The sequence below is a fragment of the Chinchilla lanigera genome, unplaced genomic scaffold (genome assembly GCF_000276665.1).
Source record: "Chinchilla lanigera isolate Chin_1 unplaced genomic scaffold, ChiLan1.0 scaffold00015, whole genome shotgun sequence".
Lineage (NCBI taxonomy): Eukaryota > Metazoa > Chordata > Mammalia > Rodentia > Chinchillidae > Chinchilla > Chinchilla lanigera.
Window position 1 is genome coordinate 20,727,264 of NW_004955416.1, and position 21,036 is coordinate 20,748,299.

Consider the following 21,036-nt stretch of genomic DNA (forward strand, 5'->3'; position numbering starts at 1 on the left):
CGTTGGGTATTTTGTCTCAGCAACGAGAGAAAAGTAACCAAGACAGGGGTACCATGCAAAGTGATTAGAAAAGCTTTTAAGGTAATGAATGACTCTGGGTTGTAGAGTTTTGGAAATATGACCTCGAACTTCAGGTCTCCTGAGGACCCCCATAGTCTGTGGAGGTGAGGACAAGTACAAGTCTAGCTGGAGGACAAGTACAAGTCATCCATTGAGGACTTCCCAGTGGTGACTATGGAAGGTGCCTTGGACCAGATGCCTTAGGAGGCTTGGGACTAAGTCTCCACTGTCATATGCAGGTGACAGGTGGTTGTTTCACTGTGACCAACCCAAAGTATGCTGCAAAGATTACAGCTAAAGACTCATACCACTGCCTCCTTCTCACAGTGGACAATGAAATAACAACTTCCAGCTTCATGATCTATGCTGGACCCACCAAGCTAAGCTACTTGTTCCTCCCCCGCGGAGGAGATGGGCAGCAGAGCTCAATTTGCTGACAGCAAATTCAGAAACCTGCTGCCCATGTAAGATCTGGGAAGGGAGCCCCTGAGCCTCATGCGCTGGTCAGCTCAGGGGCCCTCGACTCCTGTCCGGGTCACACTTTCCCAGGTCTGGACACCAACAGGGGGCAGAAGAGCAGTTGCCCCCTAGAAAACATCTCTGAGATATTGACCCCCTAAAATCACCTCCTCAAATGCCAGGCTCCCAACACACCCTGCCACATAGATGAACCTTAAAGACGGACACTAAATGAGAAGCCAGATGCAAAAAGGCAAATATGGCGTGGTTCCAATCGTATAAAATATCCAGAATAGGCAAATCCATAAAAATAAAGGGAGTGTAATCAAGGTTATAGTGAGAAGGCTTGGGGGCTGGTTGCATAGTGAGTACAGTTTCCATCCGGGTTATGAAACAGTTCTGGAAACGGATGATGGTGATGACTGCACAGCATTGTGAATGCATCTGTTCACGGGGGACTACACACTTAAAATGGTTAAGATAGTAATGTTTATGTGTATTTTGCCATAATAAAAAATGAAAAGAAAACACCTTAAAACAAAACATCTGACCCCGTTGGAAGCCCTAGTTCTGTTCATGTGACTCACCCCAAACCATCCACTTCCTCCCCTTCCTCCCTACTGTGTGCTTATGGTGCTCAGGGTATCAGCAGGCAGGCACTCCAAAGATGTTCATGCACAAAATAAAAAAGAGCATTCAGTATCTTCCCAAACATGTGAAGGAGAAACCATCTCCAAATTCATGAATTGTGCTTTCATTTAATCTTCTACTCTCAACCCTAATCAACTTTTGAGTCCAGACTCTTAATTGAAGTTGTCAGCTCCTGAAAGTTCATTTTCTGAGCTTGAATCTCCACTGAGAAACTGCAGATGTGAGAAATTCTAACCAGGTAGACATGGGTATGACCTTGCCTATAAACGACTGAGCTTGGTGTATATGTATCAGAACAACACGTTATACCCCACAATTGCATACATTTATGATTTGTCAATTAAAAATAATAACAAGCCAGGTGTGGTGATAATCCTAGCTACTCAGGAGGCCACGGCAGGAGGATCACAAGTTTGAGGTCAACATAGGTAAACCAGCAAGACTCTTATCTCAAAACAAAATTATATTTTAAAAAATAGAACAGGGAATGTAGCTTACAACTCCTTGGGTTTAATCCACAGTACTAAAATAAATATTAATAATAAAAATTTTAAGAAGAACTGGGATTGTATGAACAGACTAAGTACAAATGCAGTTCTCAGATTTGTTAATTGCTTTTCACTAAAATAGATCCAGCTGTGTGTGGTTTTGCCATGTTTTGTTAACAAGCCATCTTTATTTATTGTCTTAGTTTATTATATACACTTAAGTAGGAGGAAATAGCCTGTCCATAATGGGAAATAAATTGATGTTCTAAAATGTAGACCTTTAAAGTGGTCAACCTCTGTCATCACTGTGGCTGAGAATCTTGTAGAGGGGTCAAACGGACAGTTGTTATTACTAATATTAGACCTTGTTTTACAGACTGCTTTATAGTGTGCCAAGTGCTTGCCCATATTTTTTCTCATTTGGATGATCTCAGCATCTATGATTCTATGATTTCAGCACTTTGTGAATTATCTTTAGCAAAATTTTCTCACCCAATCACCTTCTTCTGTCACTCAACCAAGCAGGCACCAGTTTATTTGAATAACATTTGAGGCAAAACCTAATGAGAAAAAAATCCTTCGAGTCATGGGATTCATTCTAGAACCAAACATCTGCAGTCTTTCTTTAAATGATGATCTGCCCTATCCTCTGGTTAACAGAGAGGTCAAGTGATGTCGTGTACAGACATAATGAATATATGAGACCAGGGATGCAAACTTCAGGGAGGACTTTAAAGAAAAATCTCATGTAATATTGAAGTTCAGCTTGCTCCCCTGAGCCCCCATCGGCAGGTGCAAGGCCAAGAAAGTGAACAAGTCAGGGTCCCACCTACCTTAATACAGGTTTTATTACTTAGGTATGAAAGGCCAAGAAATCAGATGACTGCCATTAAAAAGATGGTTTGTCATGCTTGCAGGCCCCAGAGGATGGGGCACACCAGGCCATGTCAAGCGGGGGGCTCACCCAGGGCAGCCTGGGATTGTCAAGAGGCAAAGGGAGGGTGACCAGCAGAAGCCCTCATTTTGGTTCCCAAGGGAAAGAGTGGGCAATGCATGTTGGAGAGACTTCTGTTTGAATAATGTCACTAAGTTCTGTGGGCTGTGGGATACAGGAGCCTGCAAGTCCCTAGTTGTCTGGTATCTGATGGGATGATGAGCGTAAAGGAATAATGGTCCCAAGTAAGAGCCCAATAAATGAGATGATGAGGTGTTGGCTCTGGCTAGGCAAGCATTTGATGAAAACACACCCAATGAGTCCTTCACTGTCTCCAGGAATTGGCTAACCTTGGTAGGCACAATGCACCCAGATGCAGCAGGGGCCCAGATGTTAAAACTCCAGAACACAGAAGATGAACACATGCTTAATCTCATCCTCCAGGGGCTTATGCTGCAGGAGGTGGAGAAACCAAGGGAGCTGGAACTAGACCACAAGTCCAAGCCTTAGACTCTGAACTGTAAGGAGAGTATAGATTGCATAAAGATAAGATTTCTATAAAGCCCTTCCTCTGTGGTTCCATGAAATCATCAAACACAAGAAGGTGGCAAATGTTATAGCAGAACCAAGTGCTCTGGGAAAAGAAGGAAAAGTGGCAGAGGACTAAAAATCAGGATGGGTCTGAAGGAGGCCCAGATGTTGGGTTTGGGGATTGGCACCAAAGGGTGACACAGATAAGCAGGCTGCTGACGGTGGTGAGGTGGTGGCAGGGGGATGGTTCCTCTTCTGAGAGGCACCAGATAGAAAAGAATAAGAGCAGAGGCTCTCCACTGGAGGCACTTCTTCTCCCCTACCCCAGGGGGACATTGGCAATGTTTGGACACATTTTTGGCTGTCGTATCTTGAAGGAAAGAGGGAGTAGTGCTGGTATGCAATGGATAGAAGTCAGAGATATTGCCAAATTCCTAACAGCACCCTGAGAGCTCCCACCTCCAATCCCACCAGCAAAGAACTAAATGTTCTTTGTCTAAATGTCAGTAGTGCCATGGCTGGAAACCTCAGAGGAAGTGATGGCTATGAAAAAAGTGCAGATTTGCAGTCCCCCCAAGTCAGCAGGACCTGATGTTCCCAGCTAATGCTGGGAAGGACAGGGAGCCAGCTGTTTGCAGGCCATGTGGTCCCCTCTAAACATGGCTGTCAGGCTGGGGGGGAAGGAGAGGAAACACTGGTCTGAGGGTACCAAGTTTCAATCAGACAGAATGAATAAGTTCCAGGGATCTACTGTACAGCATGGTGACTATTGTTAATCATACTGTGTTGTATACTTAAAAATTACTGCCGAGCAAATCTTCATTGTTCTCATGACAAAAAAAGACAAATACTGGGTGTGATGGATATGTCAATCAGATGAACTCAGCCATCTCATCGTGTATACATGTATCACAACATCACATGGTACATCATAAATACAGTTGGTCCTGAGCACATGCGGATGACACACACACCACACAGACTCCAAAATCTACAGATGCTGAAGTCCCTTATATAAAATAGTGATCATCTCTACTTATGATATCTAATATAACACAAATGCCATGCAAATAGTTGTTATACTGTATTGTTCAGGGAATAATGGCAAGAATAAAAGTGTGCACATATTCAGTAGTAATGCAATTCTTAAAAGCTTTTTTGATCTGAAGTTGATTTAGTCTGTGGATCTGAAGTCCACAGATAGAAAGGGGGAATGTATGTACAATTTCTATATGACCATTATTCCTCAGTGAAGTGAATGGAGGCTTCAGGACTCAAAAAGAAAGGATTTATTCTTTGTACCATCTGTTAAGCTGTATTCCATCAGGGCAGGAACCACATATGTCAGCTTTGACAGAGACCCCAAATATATTATAAATAAATTTTTGTTGAATGAATGAATTTTAAAAATTAAATTAGACTCTGTGTCATCCTCACCCGAAGCCCTCGTAGATTTGATGAAGCAAACTGAACTGGTTTTTTGAGGCTTGCTTTTTGAATAACCAGAGTTTTAGATTTTGATGAAGTCAGATATGTCTACATTCTCTATGACTACATTCTTCTTACCCTTCTGAATTTAAAAAGTCTCTCAAATACACTCTTCAGCCCTTATCAAAGATTAAATATTCTCTTCCTTTCTTAAAACTAATTTCTTATGGTTTGCAGCCTTTAAATATTTACCTGTTTAATCCAGTCCTTCCCAGAGAGTGGTGCAATGATAATGTATGATTTTTTTAGGAATTCCATGGCTAAATTTTTTTTTATTAATGATTTGATGAGTTTTTTAACTGGATTTGTAACCATAACATCAAAACTGTATTTTCCAGATGGTATTGTTTAGAACAAGGGCAAGTTGATGACTCTATTTTAAAATGTAGGTGGTTTGGGGTGATAGATATGGAAAACTGGTGATAGGGGTTTGAGTATTACTAAAATTTGGGAGACACTGGTTAAATCCATTTGAAATTTGTTTTACTTTCGAGGGTAGGATACTTACCAGATTTCCTCCCCTCACACCACAAGATTATTAACCAACCACTCCAAATCATTTATTACATTTCTCTTTGATAATGGTTTTTTAAAATCATGCATCAATTCTTACATACAGGATTTCCAGGAGATCCTTTTTGTCTCATTCATCTTTCATCAGTCTTGAGTTATTACTGTGCTTTTAATTACTGTGCTCAACTTAATATCTGGTCCAGCAGGCCTTCTCTTCCCACACAGAGGGCTGGTTTTGAGGGCTGGGTCAAGGTAGGGGTGTGAAAGGACAGTGACATGTGGGGAGTAGTACACCCTACAAATCCCTTGGGATGCAGTGGGCTATAGTTACAGGACTGGAGCTGGTGGGATGTCCTCAGACTCACAAGAGGAAGGAATATAGGATCCCATTAACCATCAGTCTCCTGTCCCAGCCCCTAAAAAATGATACCATTAATATTATGTATCTTGCCAATAAAAAGCAAATTGTTATTACATTTGATCAGATATACGGTTGTTAGCCTTGCTGCCTTTGTTGAATTTCTAGTGTCTCAAATTTGGATAGAATGTGATAGACGTCTCATCACCTATGAATGAATCCAAGAGAAGCTATTCAGCAGGTGCTGAGCCATGCTAAAGCAAGTGCTGAATAATGCTAAGGCAGATCTGGGTCATGCTAAGTGGCTCTAGAACAGGCACTAAGTCATACTAGAGCAAATGCTGAGTCACGCTAGGGCAGATACTGAGTTGTGCTGAATCACGCTATCATGCAATATTAACCAGGGGAGACTAATCTCAAAGGGGTTTATCCCCAGACCCAAATGGGAGTCACAAGTGGGACCCTTGGTGCTAATTGAAAGTGTTCAAGGGGGAGGCAGGGGAGGATCCTGGAGGCCCACTTCCCTGTAAAATGCTTGGGCTATGGCTGGGACCAGAACATTGCTCATTCTGGAGAGTCCAGACTGAGAACTCTTGCACACTCTGCAGTCCTCCAGGTGAGCTGCGGGGTCTCTTGGTGATTGAAGATGGTTTTGCAAAGAAGAACTGGGTTTATAAATAATGCATCTCCTTTGTCTTGCAGGAATTCTGGAGGCAGAGGTACAATCAGATCAGCTGTGAACAGCTTACATAGCAAATCTAATAGGTTTGTAAATTAGATTTTGTGTTCATTTGTTTTTGCTGTAAGGCAGCTATTAATCTGCTTCTCCTCTTTGCTGGATGATGCCCTTCTTACTTAGTAAATAGATCTGTTTCGTTTCACTTTGGTTTTACATTTCCCTAATCACTTTTTGGGGGAGCTGTCGATGAAAGATCACATGAAATAGTCCAAGGTCTAGAAGCTGGTGAGATGGAAAACACAGATGTGTAGCAGTTATTTTCTGGAAAAGAGCCCCCACACACACACTTTGTAAAGCTTGGACCACCAACACACTTACTCAGAACTTGTCCTTTGCTGAGCAGTGGAGACCCTCTAGGAAGTCAGAACTTTCACTCAATTTCTTTGTGGTAGATGGCTGGTCCACGGGGTTAAAATGGAAATAAAGCACTCCAAAATTTTGCTGAGATCTCTTAAAATACACGGGGAGTCAACCCAGTAATGTTATCCCTGATCATTGGATGTACATTATTATCTTGTGTGACATGACACGGTTACACTGGACACCTCTGGGACAGTCCCTGCCTAGGGGACAGATTGATGCAGCAGAGCATGCGAATATTTTGCAAGCTGGCAGACCCAGGCTTGCCACTGGCTATGGCCACACCATGCCTCCAAGTCCCCATTCCCCATCAATGACAAGTGTCCCATACCTCTGACCTTTAGTCTCCCAAGCCCAAATTCAGGAACAATGAAGACAAATCCTAAATCATTTGTTACAGACAAGTCCACTCCTCAAAATGAAGTCCTTGATTTGGTTTCTAGATATCTCCCTTGATCATGCCAGAAATGAGAGCCTCATATAACTCAAAGGATAGTTTGTCATTTGCCCTCCCATAATTTTTTAGGTCTATTGACCATATGAGACCTCTCAAGTATGTTCTGCCCCTCCATGCCTGACTTGAGAAATGAGCCTTTCTGGTCTGGACATTATTGCCTGTAGATATTTAATGACCTCTTACCCACCCAGACCTATAAATGAAGTTTATCTTATGGCTAAAATACAAAAATGGCAGAAATGAAGGAGAAGGCCATATATCGTCCCTCAGTTCCTCTCTGGTCTACTGTGGAAAGATGCTCTTTGCTGAAGAAAGAAGACACTGCCTCTCAAGCTCAAGTCCCACAGCTGCTGTGGTGCAGTCTTATTGAGCACGAGAAGTGAGGCCAGTCTTGGGTGCCAGAAAACCCTAGGTTTAGCTCCTGAGCTTCTTAGTTGGGGCCTCAGGCAAAGAAACTTCACCCTCTGAGCCTCAGTTTCCATCCAAGGAGAATAATAAGCAAAGCCTTCTTGGAGAGATTAGAACCACTGACTCTCAGAGGCTGTCTAGCCTAGCACCTGAGATGACCAAGACACTCCACTAATGCTTGTCACTATCACCAAGGGTTTGTGGTGTCAGATGTGACTGAAGGTAAAGTTCAGGACTTGGGAGGCAATGCCACTTAACACACCTGTAGAATCATTTGGGAGACACAGAAGAGTACTGGGTCCATGAGAGGAGTCACTGAAGAGGAGAACCTCACTCAGCAGCCCAGCAGTGTGTGTGCAACACAGGGCATGTAAAACCTGTGACAGAGGCAATCCCTGGGGATATGGAACCCATGCAATTAAGAAGCCCAAGGCCAGAAAGCCAAGGGGACTTTCCCAAGTCCCCCAGCCACATAGCAACAGAACCAGGGTTAGGACCAGCAAGATCACAGCTGATGGTACAAGACCTCAGCCAAGACTACCCCACAAAGTAGGGACCAACGTGGAATTTTACCACTGTCCCTGCCAGCATTTATCTCATTCCTTTTCCTACTTCCTCAACCTTGTGTCTGAGAGAATTCTGGAACCGTCATCTGGAGGCTTCTGCCCAAGCCTTTCTACAAGGTTCCAGAGACCCCAGCCCTGCAGCTATCTCCCAGTTTGGGGAGCAGCCCTGGAGGCTGAATCTACATAAAGCCAACGAGGTGCCAGCCCCAGTCACTGGTTACTCATGTGAGCACCTACCAGCATTTTAGGAAGACAAGTCCTCATCGCAAGCTTGAAGCATTTCCCTCACGTGCACCTATGGATATAAACTGCGGTGAAGCTTGGGGACTTGGGTATGACAGCTGGTCCTGAGGTCATGGTTCCTGCCCAGGGCAAGCAGAAGTAGACGGTTCCAAAGGGACACAGTCATATCAGCTCTTCCTGGCCCTCTACATGACAGCAGCCAGTGGTAGATGCAAGAAACACATCAGCAGTCCTTTTAGGAATCTAGAAGCGCAAGGCCATCTATCTTCCTCTTCTATACCCTCTTCCTATAAATAAGGAAACTGTAGCTCAGAGAGGTAAAGTGATTTAGCCATAGTCACACATCTTAGGAAAATTTTCCCCTCCCCCTTCTGCTTCCTTTCATGAAAATAGCAAAGATTCCAAAGGATCCAGTTCTCCTTTTCTCAGCTTGACTGTTAGAAGTCCATCTGCCTCACTCAGAACCCTTTTGTTTCTCTGTAAAGTTATGTACAGTATGTTAAAATAAGTGATTGCAGCAGAGGAGCCGGGAATATTTTTGGAAGGGAGATGGGAGGGGCATGAAAGATAGGGTGTACCCCTCAATTAATTTCCTCTCTGCCTGAAAAAAGCAAAATAGAACATTGGGTTTAGACCTCACCAGCAGGAGTTCATCTTTTTTTAACTTGACTATTGCAAGATAAATGCAAAGGACAGAGATGTTTGGTTTGAACTCTTTAAAGCTCTGGAATTTGGTATCACAAATCTACTTATTCTAACTGGGAGAATCTGCTGTCAGAACAGACAAAAGAAACTTGGAATGTGACCCACATGCATGTGACTACATCCAGCAGAAGGCAGCCTGGCTCTTGCTCTGCTTTTAAAGATATAATTGTAGCCTAGTTTCTTAGAAACCTACTAGCACAGATTTCAAGCTTCTGAATTCAAGTGAGTCCTCTAATGCCTGGTGCTCCAAAGTCAGGTGGATAGATGGTTTATACTTAGAATTGTGATCTGCCCCGGGCATACAAAGCCTAACTAGCCCATTCCTGTACTCCAGGCTCCCCTGGGATCAATTTCAAAGTCAAATTCAATGAACACTTGTTTATTGAGCACCTGCTATGCTAGACCATTAGGGAATGTAAGAGGTGCCCCTGCTTGCAGTCTAGCAGGACAGACATAGGATGGATTACTCTGTCACAGGTGGAGGTTTCCTATGTCAAAAAGAATGATGGGAATGTGGGACAGGAGGTAGAAGCCACGGGCTACAAGGACATGGTCCTGGTACGAGGTTTGTTTTCTCTTTATTAGGTTTGCAAGCTATGATAGGATACTTTGCCACTAATAGAACTGCTACGTGTGAGTTTCTTATCAATCGTTTAAATGGAAAATATTATTCTGGTAGTAACAGCTAGATTTCACTGGGAGGATACGTTGAGGGTAGAGGGAGACAGAAATAGTTTTATCACCCTTCCTGTCTCCTAGAATGTCTGTTGGTTATACCTGAGGGAGAGAGTTTGTACATCCTAGGAGATAAATAGGCCTCCTTCCCTTCTCGGGTAATAACAGCAATTTTGCTCTGCTGAAGTTTACATTCAAGCCCGCGCAAAAACAAAACTATTAGACTTGTCATTGGCATGCTAACACGTCGTGTCTACCTTCGTCTTTTTTCTCCCCCTTCCAGAGCTGAAGTTGTAATAAATGGCTCCTCATCGCCAGCTGTTGTTGACAGAAGTAATGAAAGCAGTAAGCACAACATGCAGCCGGCCTCGTCCAAATGGAGACACAACCAGACGCTCTCTCTGAGGATCAGGTACTGGTAATTACCTGTAGGACAAGAGGCAGACCCGGCCTTCTTCAGCGCAAGCCGGCAAATTGCTGCGCTCCATCATCTATGGAAGCAGGATAGAAATAAAATGTTTACCTCCCACGGAGGCAGGTTTCATCTGTAAGCAATCCACTGGGAATAAGTCATACGACCAGCTGAACAGCCCAGCAGGTAGACACAGCCACTCAGGCAGGGGAGAGACAAATCCCTGCTGAAGGTCAGGGGCAGACAGCGCCTGGTGACAGACAGAGGCCATGGGGCGGGGGAGGCAGGTCTCCTTCCTTGGCATTAGGAATCATTCCTTGTCTGGGCTTGCTTGGCATTTGTGTCCCCATTCTGTAACACTTCTTCAGTTTGTCCGTGGAGTGCTGCCCTGTTCCATAGTCCTTGTGGCCTGAAAGGCTGCCTCTCCCCCAAGATGTGAATGAGAACCTATAGCTGGGAGACCCACACACTGAGCTGACAGCTGGCCCCAAAGAGAGTGCTCTTGTCCTGACCTTCCCAGAGAGCTGCTTGCAGGCTGCCATCATCCTGGGGTAGCAGCGACGGGGAAAAGTAGAAGAGGAATTACAAGTTCAGCATGTTGGACCCTCAGCTTTGATGTAACCATGATTTACCCAACCAGCCTCGGTCAGTGCAATCTAGCTATGTTTATCTGCAGGCATTGTGCTGCACTCCCAGAGTGCTAGTGTGAGTCAGAACTATTAGGCAAGGAACCCCAAATATAAAGACAGAACAAGGTGGTAGGCTATACATATTAGGAGGCATGGCGTCTTATACACAAGTGCAAATAAGGAGGTTGTACTGATGTTATACTCACTTGGTAAAGGGTCTAAGAGGGCTGCCAGGGAAGGCTAGCCCAGAACACTGGGTTTGTAAGGGTAATTAGGAGTCTGCCAGGTGCATAAAGCTGTGTCCTACACGCAGAGCCTAAAGGTGGGTTGTACGCTCACTGCTGCAGGAACACAGAGAAGGAGGGGGTATGCGGACACGGAGTAAGGCTGAGGGACAGCCAGGACCAGATGAGGAAAGCCATCAGCAGAGGGATGGAGAGAAGGCAGTGACAGTGAGACCACGCAGCTGGAGTTGTGTCCTCTAGAAAGACTCCTGTTGACATGAAATCCCCTACCCAGCTTTGAGGCTTAGTTTTAGGACATGAAGGATGTGGGAATAGAGAGGTGTAGGTCTAGGATCAGGTGGCTGAGAAACCATCTGCAGGAGCTGTCTGTGGGTGCCACTACTTGTCACCCTCACCGTTACTCAGCACCTCTTCCAAGGCCGCTTGTGTGGGACCCCACCATTGTCATGCTGTCCTGACAGCTGCCCCCTTTCATCAAGGGTACCACGGAGTCAGTGAGACCATGTTCCCCTTGGGCTGCTGTAACAAATAAGCACCATCCAGTGGTTGAAATAACATGGATCATTCACTCATCATTTTGGAAACCAAGATTCTGAGCCCTCCCTCGTCGGGCTTTAGGAGAGATTTTTTTTTTTTTTTTTTAGTTTTTTTAGTTTTGGGCGGCTCCAGGCATTCTTCTTAACTTCACGATGCCTTCTCCCCCTCTGGGTCTGTGCTGTCTCCTCTTCTGTCTGTCCTAAGGACACCATTACTAGATTTAGGGCCCACCCAGGGAGCCCAGAATGAGCTCATCCCAAGAACTGTAATTTAATTACATTTGCGAAGATGCTGTGTCCAAATAAGGTCACATTCACAGCTTCCTGGGGTTGGGAGGTGCTCAGCCACCCTGGGCCCACCTGTGAGTGACATCTTCCTGCCAACACAAGGCCACCTGCAGCCCATCACCTTTCCTCCCACAATGAGTTATGTGCACACACACACACACACACACACGCACACATGCGCGCGCACACTCCCTGCTTTTGAAAAACGCCAGAGGGAGCTTGCAAACACCCAGCCACCTCAGCAAGAACAATGTGCCTTCACCCAGCGGGAAAAAGAATGTCCCCCCATTCAATTAATCACCAAAATTATTCATGATTAAAGATCTTGCAAATGATTTGGAATGGTGTTTAATAATTGATAGTAATTTCTCATAATTAGTTAGAAATTAATTCCCTCACAAAGGTGCTATATGTATTTATGGGCTTTCTGGGGTCTCTGTTGCTTTTAAATACTTTGGGATAAGTAATTGCAAGGGTTTTAGCAATTTCTACGCTATATTAGTGTGTCGAGTTGTATAATTCTTAGTAAAACAAAGTAAATGAAGTAACACCTCTATTTTCTATCCAGAGATACAAAGTTGATTTCCCCTGCACCATATTAAGAGATCCAGCTCACTCTTGTGGAAAGACGAGTGGGGAGAGAGTACCACATCCCCACCACAGGTTCTAACTGCCCCACAGCTATGCCACAGCCTCCATAGCTAGGCACCCATCAGAGTCACCTGACCTGGAGACCCTCAGAATCAGGATGTCTCAGGTGTTGGCCACAGCTCCTGAGTTCTTAGTTCCCAAGTGATTAGATGCACAGTGCCGTGGGTAAGGCACATCTCAAGCTGAGCAGGCTCCTGGGCAGCGGTGTTGCCGTCTGTACAATGGGGAAGCTGATGCACAAACTCTTCACGTGCAAAATGCATTCAGATGCTGGGCTTCGGGCTCTGTAGACGGGAAGACCAGGGTCTCTATGTCAGCTCTAGGTTGGGGCTTACTGCAGGAAGTGAAATTAATTCCAATTGACCTGGATACCCACTTCCTTGCTTTTTATGAGTTGAATCACTTCTAAAACTCTTGGATAACTCAGGCAGTCCTTTAGGTAGAACCCTAGCTGGGATGCTCAGTCTCCCAAGCCCTGAGTGCTTTGGGTAAATCTCCCCTGGCTGTCATCCTGGGGTATGGACCCATCTTGGGGTCCCCAAGAGGATACCCATCTCTTTCCTGACCTGACTTTGTTGCTTCTCTATGCTTTGCTAGGTGATTCCAAAACTTTCCCCCTCCTTCAAAGATACATTTCCCTGGAGCCCAGAGCACTGTCCTTTGATCGTCTTTATGCAGAAACAACACAGAGTAGCATTTTCTTGAGCTTTGCAAACCCCATACCAGCAGTAATGGGGCGGGAGCAGGCAGGGGGAAAAGAGGCTCCACAGAATGAACCAGCCCAAAAGGCAGCGAGCTCCTCAGTATCTCAGAAGTGGGCGTGGTGTTGTTCCCTGAATACTGTGCTCCCCTTCATCCTCTCTGGTAACCCTCCATCCAGAAGAGCCCTCTGTGAAGAAGACAGACCACTGACAAATGAGGACAGGTGGCATCCTGGTTTGCTGCTTCTGGTCAGGACTCCTCTAACCTCTGGTGGCCCTGAATCCCGACAAGAGAGAGGAAGTGGTGCAGGGGGGTTGCCCAAGACTAATTGCTTTCGTGGACAGAGGACATCCAGTCCTATACCCAGGCCCCCAGGTTGGTGGGCCACCTGTCAATGAGGTCCCCTTCCTTCTGGGCCCTCCATGAGGCCTGGGATCCATTCCCCAGGACAATTAAACTCTCTGCCTCTTCGCAGGGCCGAGACCTCCCTGCAGGGTGGAAGGCCAGGAAAATCTGGGCTACCAGCGGGCATCTAGAAACATCTTCTCTCCTCATGCCTGTTTGCTTTTCATAGGAAACAAATTTTAAAGTTCCTGGATGCTGAGAAGGATATTTCCGTCCTCAAGGGAACTCTGAAGCCCGGAGATATCATTCATTACATCTTTGACCGCGACAGCACAATGAACGTGTCCCAGAACCTCTATGAACTCCTACCCAGAACCTCGCCCCTGAAGAATAAGCATTTCCGGACTTGTGCCATTGTGGGCAACTCGGGGGTCTTGCTGAACAGTGGCTGTGGGCAGGAGATTGATACACACAGCTTTGTCATAAGGTAACCACCTGGGGGATGCTGTGGCCCAGAGAACAGTTGGGTGTCCTGAGATGCTGAAACAAGACACACTGATTAGTCCCTGTCCTCAGCATCAACTCTGCACCAGAGTTGCTTGGGGAACTTTGTCCCCCATGTCCTGATGATACCTCCAGCCAAGCAAATCATCTGGGGGACAGAGGGAGACCAGGACTTGTGTGACCCAGGAGCCCAGGTGATTCTGAGATACAGCCGAGGTTGAGAGTCACAGATGCATAGCATAGGCAAAGGCAGGCAGAGTATGGCCCTCGTGTGTTTCTGTAAAGAAAGCTTTGCTGGGACACAGCCATTGGCTCATTTGAATACTGTCAGTGGCTGGTTCTGGCCACAGTGCAGAGTCGCTGGCAGAGTTGAAAAGCATTGTTGCTAAATCAGCACACAGAACGCCCGGCCTGCAAAGCTGAAAACATTCACAACTTGGCCCTTTCCAGAAGTTTGCGGATCCTAAGACAGATCCTGGTGCACAAAGTTGGAAGGAAAATCTCCCATGCTGGGCAGTTGTTGGTCTAAACTTGTAGAGTTTTTTCCAGGGTCCTGGAAGGTGGGGCTCTACTAGCAACTTTATTACCCTGTAATCTAAATCTGTGAAGTGAGGGGGTGACAGAAAAACCTGGGTATTGTACTTGACCCTCATTTTCTCTGAAATAGCCGTTCTCACCTTTCAGTCATGAGGGACATCTGGACGCAGTTACCCACCGCCCTGACACCTGGGCCCATACAGACTCAGAGACAAGAAAAGTGAGGCACCTGGAGCCTCGAGTTTCATCCCACACAGCTCCCAGCCCCAGTGGAATGGTACACCCTGGCTCATATTTCTGCTGGGACTGTCCTGAAGCAAAGAGACGCTTGTCCCAGGGCTTTGAAAAGCGGCCTGATCAGAGAACTCACCCAACCTGAGGACATGGGAAGAAACCCGGAGAATTACTCTTGTGTCTCGTGGGGCTGGGAGCTCCCACAGCCCACAGTCAAAGCCGCTTCTGTTCTTAGTCTTGGCCAACTCCCTCTGGGAACGTTGGAATCAGTGGCTCCGTCCCCATTTTTCTAAGTCCTTCAGTGCAGCAGGTTCACTGGACATTAAGCGAGGAGAGAGGGGCAGATGGAGTGGATATTAAAAGTGAAGGTGCAGGGCAAATGCCTTCCCCTGGTGGGCTCAGGTCACCTTCTAGATTCCAGGCAGCATTGGGGGTAGCCTTCCTGACACAGTGCCACGCACCCAGACCACGCCTCTCTCCAGCGAGGAGTAAGTGCCAGCAGGAGTGGAGTGTCCCTGCCCCAGGGGTGTGGGAGGTCCTTGCATCATCTGGCTTATTGACATGTGGTGAGGCCTGAGACTGCATTTCCAGCCAGCACCCCAGAGGAGTGTGATGCAGGGAGCCTCAAATGGGATGCGCCGCGTACACAGACACGCCCAAGCCGTGCGTCCCACGGTGCAGTGGCGCATTGTTCATTCTGTCCACCCTGTGTCTCCACCCCACCCACCTTAACCCTCACGTCCTCCCTAGGTGAATGCATTTACATCTGGTGTGGAAGGAATGTGATCATAGCTGCCCCCTAAATGCCCTCAGTATCCTTACTGAGACACAGCTGGAAAAGCTTGGACTCTACCTCCCTCTCCCGCTCCTCCCTGTGTTCCTGCAGGCACGGAGCCTCTACTGGAGGCCAGGGCCTGTGCTGAATGAAGTCCCCCAAGGAGTGTGCAGGGCCTGGTCCCCACACCCTTCCAGTGGACACCTCCCAAGCACCCTTAACCCCAATGGGGAGACAAGGGCAGGCCACACTTCTGCCCTCTCTTACCCCCCCCCATGGCTCTCTCTGGCCCACAGTGGACCCACAGTGGACCCTGGGTGTGAACTGCTTCGATCCCCCTTGCCCTGCTCTTTGGACCTGGAGCTTGGCAGGGAAGAGGCCCCAGCCCTGGGGAGGCTTCAGGAGGCTGGCTCAACCGCATTTCAGGCAGTAGGTAACAGAGAGCTCGGCAGCCCCATACTGGCTGAGTAGTGACAGTGACACCCAGTCTCCACAGCCTGTGGCACAGGCTCCTGAAGGTGTCCCCAGACAGTTCTGTCACCTTTCAGTACTGGTGCAAGGTCAGAGATAGCAAAGCCTGAAGATGGGAATGGTGGGGGGATATTTTTAGGGGTTCAGCTGGAAATGGTTAACAGGCTTCTGAATCAGACACCGTTGAGCTTGAATCCTGGCAGATTCCTTAGCAGCTCCAGGACTTTGGGTACAGTGCTTCCCACACTCTGAGCTTTAGTTTCCTCAACTGTAAAGTGAGTGTGGTTGACACTGGGTCACAATAAAAGGAGCTAACCTGTGTTAAAGGACCAGCAAGGGCTGGCGTGCACCAGGGGCTCCATAAGGTTAGCTTTCTTTCTGATTATTCTACTTCTCCCCAGTTAAAGAAGGAATGTCCTTGCTTAAGTCATGGGAAGAAGTAGATGCTATCTTCCTGCATTTCATCCCCTGGTGACGGCAGGTGGTGCTGGTCCTATGTCTCCCATCTCTGCTCTGTACACTCTTACTCTGCCTTCCCAGACTTATTTCCTCTAGTCCAGGGACTTTCACCCTTCCCCTTCCAGGCAGGAGCCTGGCCCCTCCCCCATCCCCATCCCACCAGCCCCCAGCACAGGCAGGGAGCCTGGGTGTGCAGGAGGCGAGTCCCCACAAGCCAGCCCTCCACTTAAACAGCAGAGGCTGCCCACTCCAGCATCCTCACTGGCTCAGCAAAAGGCTACTGTTGCCTCTTAGGTTGCTCTCCAATACTCAGCTCCATCCCCTCCAATAAATCCCCTACCACTTCATCGGATTGTCTGTTACCTAAACTGAAAACTTCTCACATTACTGCCCTGTTTAAGAATCTTTGATAGCTCCCTATTACCCTCAGAACCAAGTCCCTGGCGCGTAGACCCTTTGATATCTTACCTGGCACGTTTCGGTACCCTCCTCGCTCCTCCACAGGCTGTGCCCTAGTCAGATCACTCGCCTCCCTCTAACCACCCATGACTGTTTCTCACCGCTCTGCCTTGGGGTGCATTTCTTGTGCCTAAAACTCCATGGCATGCCATGGTGTTCTTGAACTGCTTGGTACCTGAAGAGGAAGACCTTGTAAAAAAAATTACATCTATATATATATATACACACACATACACACACATTCTTGACTTCCGAGCCCTGCTGCAGCTGGACCTCCAGATGAGGGACTGGGGAACTGCATTTTTAACCAGTACCCAAGGCGTCTGTCGGAGCAGCCGCTCTTCCTGTGCCATGGCCACCAATGGGTTTCTGCTCGTCCACCCCCTTGATGTCCCTCTGTGGTCCCCACCTGCTGCTCCTTCCCGTAAGGGTCAGTAGTCATCATCTGCGGAGATGACCCTCCCAGCCACACTCCGAGCTCTGTGTTTCTGACTCTTGTGCCCCCCCGCCGTGGGACGAGCTCTGTGATCTCCCTCATAGCCAGAGTAACTGAAGCGCTTGGGAAGCCAGGAGAGGCTGAGCAGAATCACACAGATAGAGAATGCTGGCGCTGACCTGGACCTGGGAACGTGCCTTCAGAGCCCCGGCTGTGTCACGGAGAGGCCCAGGTCACACCTGCTAACAGTGTCCGTTTGAGCAGATAGCTGACCCTCCCGCTCCTCTCCCCCTCTGAACTCCAGAGGGAGGCGTTTTGTGTCCTCCAGGAGAGGCCTAACCTGGTATGTGGTAGGGGCTCAGTATGCATTTGCAGCGGCCACTGGGGGAGGGATGCCACGGGGGGCCCAAGATCGGGAAAGTGCCCTGGTTTATCCGGGGCGGAGGAGGAAGCAGGGGAGAGAGGCACCGAGGTCACGTTTCGGGCAGGGACTCAGCTTCCCTCATCAGGACCACGCTGCCTTTGTCTCCTGCAGGTGCAACCTGGCCCCGGTGCAGGAGTACGCCCGGGACGTGGGGCTCAAGACCGACCTGGTGACCATGAACCCCTCAGTCATCCAGCGGGCCTTCGAGGACTTGGTCAATGCCACCTGGCGGGAGAAGCTGCTGCAGCGGCTACAAGGCCTGAACGGCAGCATTCTGTGGATCCCTGCTTTCATGGCTCGCGGAGGCAAGCAGCGCGTGGACTGGGTAAACGAGCTCATCCTGAAGCACCGTGTCAACGTGCGCACCGCCTACCCCTCGCTGCGCCTGCTGCACGCGGTCCGCGGGTGAGCCGGGCCCTGGGGCTGCGGGTGCGCTGCGGGTGCGCTGCGGGTGGGCTGCGGGTGGGCTGCGGGTGGCCAGCGGGTGGCCAGCAGGTGGGCAACGCTCCTCCTCCTCCCGGCTACCCCGTCTTTCCAAGCCAGCTACAACGACCTTAGCAAGTCATCTGCCCTTCCTGCACCCCTATTTCTGGAGAAATTAGAAAAGCTGGCAGATGGGCTTCACCTGGCATGCCAGCTGTGACCAACTGGTAGAGCCTACCTGGAGGGCTGTGTTAAGAATGATCCAGGCTCATGTGGGACAGAACGGAGGCTGTGAATGTGGGAGGGGAGAGGTTGGTGTGTCAGTATCAGCTACCCCAGGTAGGTGATTCTGAAGAAAATAGGGGTCAAATGGGTTAGCATCTGTGTCACCTTAATCTCTCTAGACTTGAGTTTCTTCATTGGTAAAATAGGGCTGGAAAGGTTAACAAGAGGGGAATATGGAGACTGAATGAGACGATAGTACTGGAAATGCCTAGTACAATGCAGAAAGTGTCAGGAGAGACACTCAGGGTTACCATCATCACCCGTCTGCCCCACAAAGCAGAGGCACAGCAGCAGGGTTTGCTGATGGGCTCGATCTAAGGGTCCTACTGGGTGAGAGAAGAGAAGAATCCAGGATGAGTCAGGATGAGAGGCTGAGCAAACAGGCGGGCGGTGATGCCATGCTGTGTGACAGGACAGCCGAGAGAAGCCCTGTGTGTCTGGGGAATTGACAGGAGGAGAGTTCTTTCCTGGGAACAAGTTTGAAATGCCTGCTACAAACATATACCATGCTCCAATATTGCAGCTTTCACCCGGGCATGTAATTGTCCAACCAACTGCATGGCAGACCACAGCTTTGCCCCAGGGTTGTGGGAAAGCCCAGCATACTACCTCCTCACCAGCTGAGGGGCGCTCAGATACTCTCCACTGGGCTTCCATTAATACCAGGAAGCCCTTTGAGCCACCCACAGAGGACTTCTGTGCCCATAAAGATGGCTGTGATGTACTCAAGCCTAGGACCAATACTGGACTCATTTTGGTGGATGTGGACACAGGGAATCCACAACTCCCCCAAAAAAATACCTAACGAGACATTCAATAAGAGGCAACCACATCTGTGGCTGGTGGAGTTAGAGTGACATCTGTCTGGACATGGCTCCCTGGACCACCTAGGTTGACCTGTCAAGCTCCCTTCATCATCTTTTCATTTCATACCCATCAGAGAGGGGCACAGCCAGAGCAACCCTCATCTCATGGATTTAGGCTCTATTTTGTTCATGTTATTTCTTCCTGAACAGAAGAAACTCTTGAGAGAGTTTGGGGGTTAAGAGGCCTAACAGAATTAAAATACAGCCCTCTGGTAACCAAGAAAAAGACCCAGGGCCAGGGAATGGGCAACTATCTGGAAGAAACTTATGCAGCCAGAGCTATTTCCAGCTATAATTGACTCACTTTCATCTGTCAAAATAGCATTAAGCACCAGTAATAAGCCCTTTAAACAAACAGGCTGTTAATCCTGAGATCGTGGCATCTTCCTTTGCAGGAGCTCCAGGGAGCAAAGACTGCAGAGAGATGAATGGGCTGGCCCTGCTTTCAGCGAGGGGAGGAGGTGGGGAGAAGGGGCTGCTGGGGCCTTGGCATGTGTTCCTGCTAATGTCTTTCCCTTCATGGGACCACTCTGCCTTAGAGCGCTGTGTTCAACAGACTGTCCCTGAAATTGGACAGTGGGACAGTGTGCAGAGTGAGAGAAAGGGCTTGCTTGTTTCTGCCTTGGTGAGACCAATCTGGTGTGCACTGCCAGGGAGGAACAAGGATGGTGCGGGATGCAGAAGGAAGCCACATGTGGAAAACAAAGGGATTGTGGAGAAGGTATAGAGAGCCTTTTCCTGATCCTCATCATAGCCCAGGAAGTTATATTTGTAATCCCATGAAAAGTTATTGGAATTCTAGCAAGTTAATTCCAATTTACCACTTCCAGTGCAACCCATGGTGAGAATAAAGACACTAAGGCATATTTACAATTATAGGGAGCCTAGGGGTCCTAAATCCAGCCATGATGATGGCCATCCAGCACAAAGGCCTCCACCCAAGGCTGAACCCATGACAAAGGGAGTGGCTTAAGGATGAGTGACTGTGAGAACCATGGGAAGTAGGTGAGCACCATGAGCTGGGCTAGGTAAGAGGCCTGAAATCTCTGCAAGTGCAGAGAAAAGGATATGCAGAAAGAGTAATCCACATAACACAGTTGAGGTAATATCTAATGTTTTGGGGTCAGTGCTTCAGCTCTCATGTGTAATGTTTGAAGCACCAGGAAGTCATTGCCTCCATCCCAAGGTTCGATCCCAGCCAACAGCATGGCGCATTGGCTCGCACATCCCGCCTCATCCTGGCTCACTCGTGGGAACAATGAGGGGCCTGGGGAAGTATGCTTGCCATCTCCAAAGATTATTATCAGCACCTTGGCTAGACCAATATGCATTGCTAAAAACAATTGAAGGGAGTACATCGAAATAGGGTCAGGCTCAGCCAAAATGGAGGCAAATGCTCTTCTTTCAAGGAGAATCCCCTAGGTAGTCCTCCACAGAAGGCTCAATAGGAAGCTACAACCTGGCCAGAGGCAACGTGGCCCTATATCCAAAATATAGACACCTCTGATGGTTCAAATCCTAGTTCCATCACTTGCTTGGCTGCATTGTGTGTCTCCCTGCCACCAAGTTCTGCTTTCTTTGTCTTCTTCCTGGAGAACCCTACTACGTGCTTTAGAACATGTGTCCCATAATGGGATACCAGTACACATCCACTAGCACAGCTATTATGAAATTTAAAAAATAAGTATCAGCAAGAATGTGGAGAAACTGGAATCCTTGT

At 47.9% G+C, this 21,036-nt stretch overlaps 1 protein-coding gene across 1 annotated transcript in view; it reads left to right on the forward strand.

Annotated features, from left to right (window-relative positions):
* St8sia2 (ST8 alpha-N-acetyl-neuraminide alpha-2,8-sialyltransferase 2) overlaps positions 1-21,036 on the forward strand; it is a 66,325-nt gene that overhangs the window by 29,613 nt on the left and 15,676 nt on the right. Inside the window, exons 2-5 of the mRNA XM_005381598.2 lie at positions 6,185-6,247; positions 9,919-10,047; positions 13,673-13,930; positions 17,854-18,147. Of these exons, the coding sequence (XP_005381655.1) occupies positions 6,185-6,247; positions 9,919-10,047; positions 13,673-13,930; positions 17,854-18,147 (744 nt within the window). The remainder of the gene's footprint in view (positions 1-6,184; positions 6,248-9,918; positions 10,048-13,672; positions 13,931-17,853; positions 18,148-21,036) is intronic.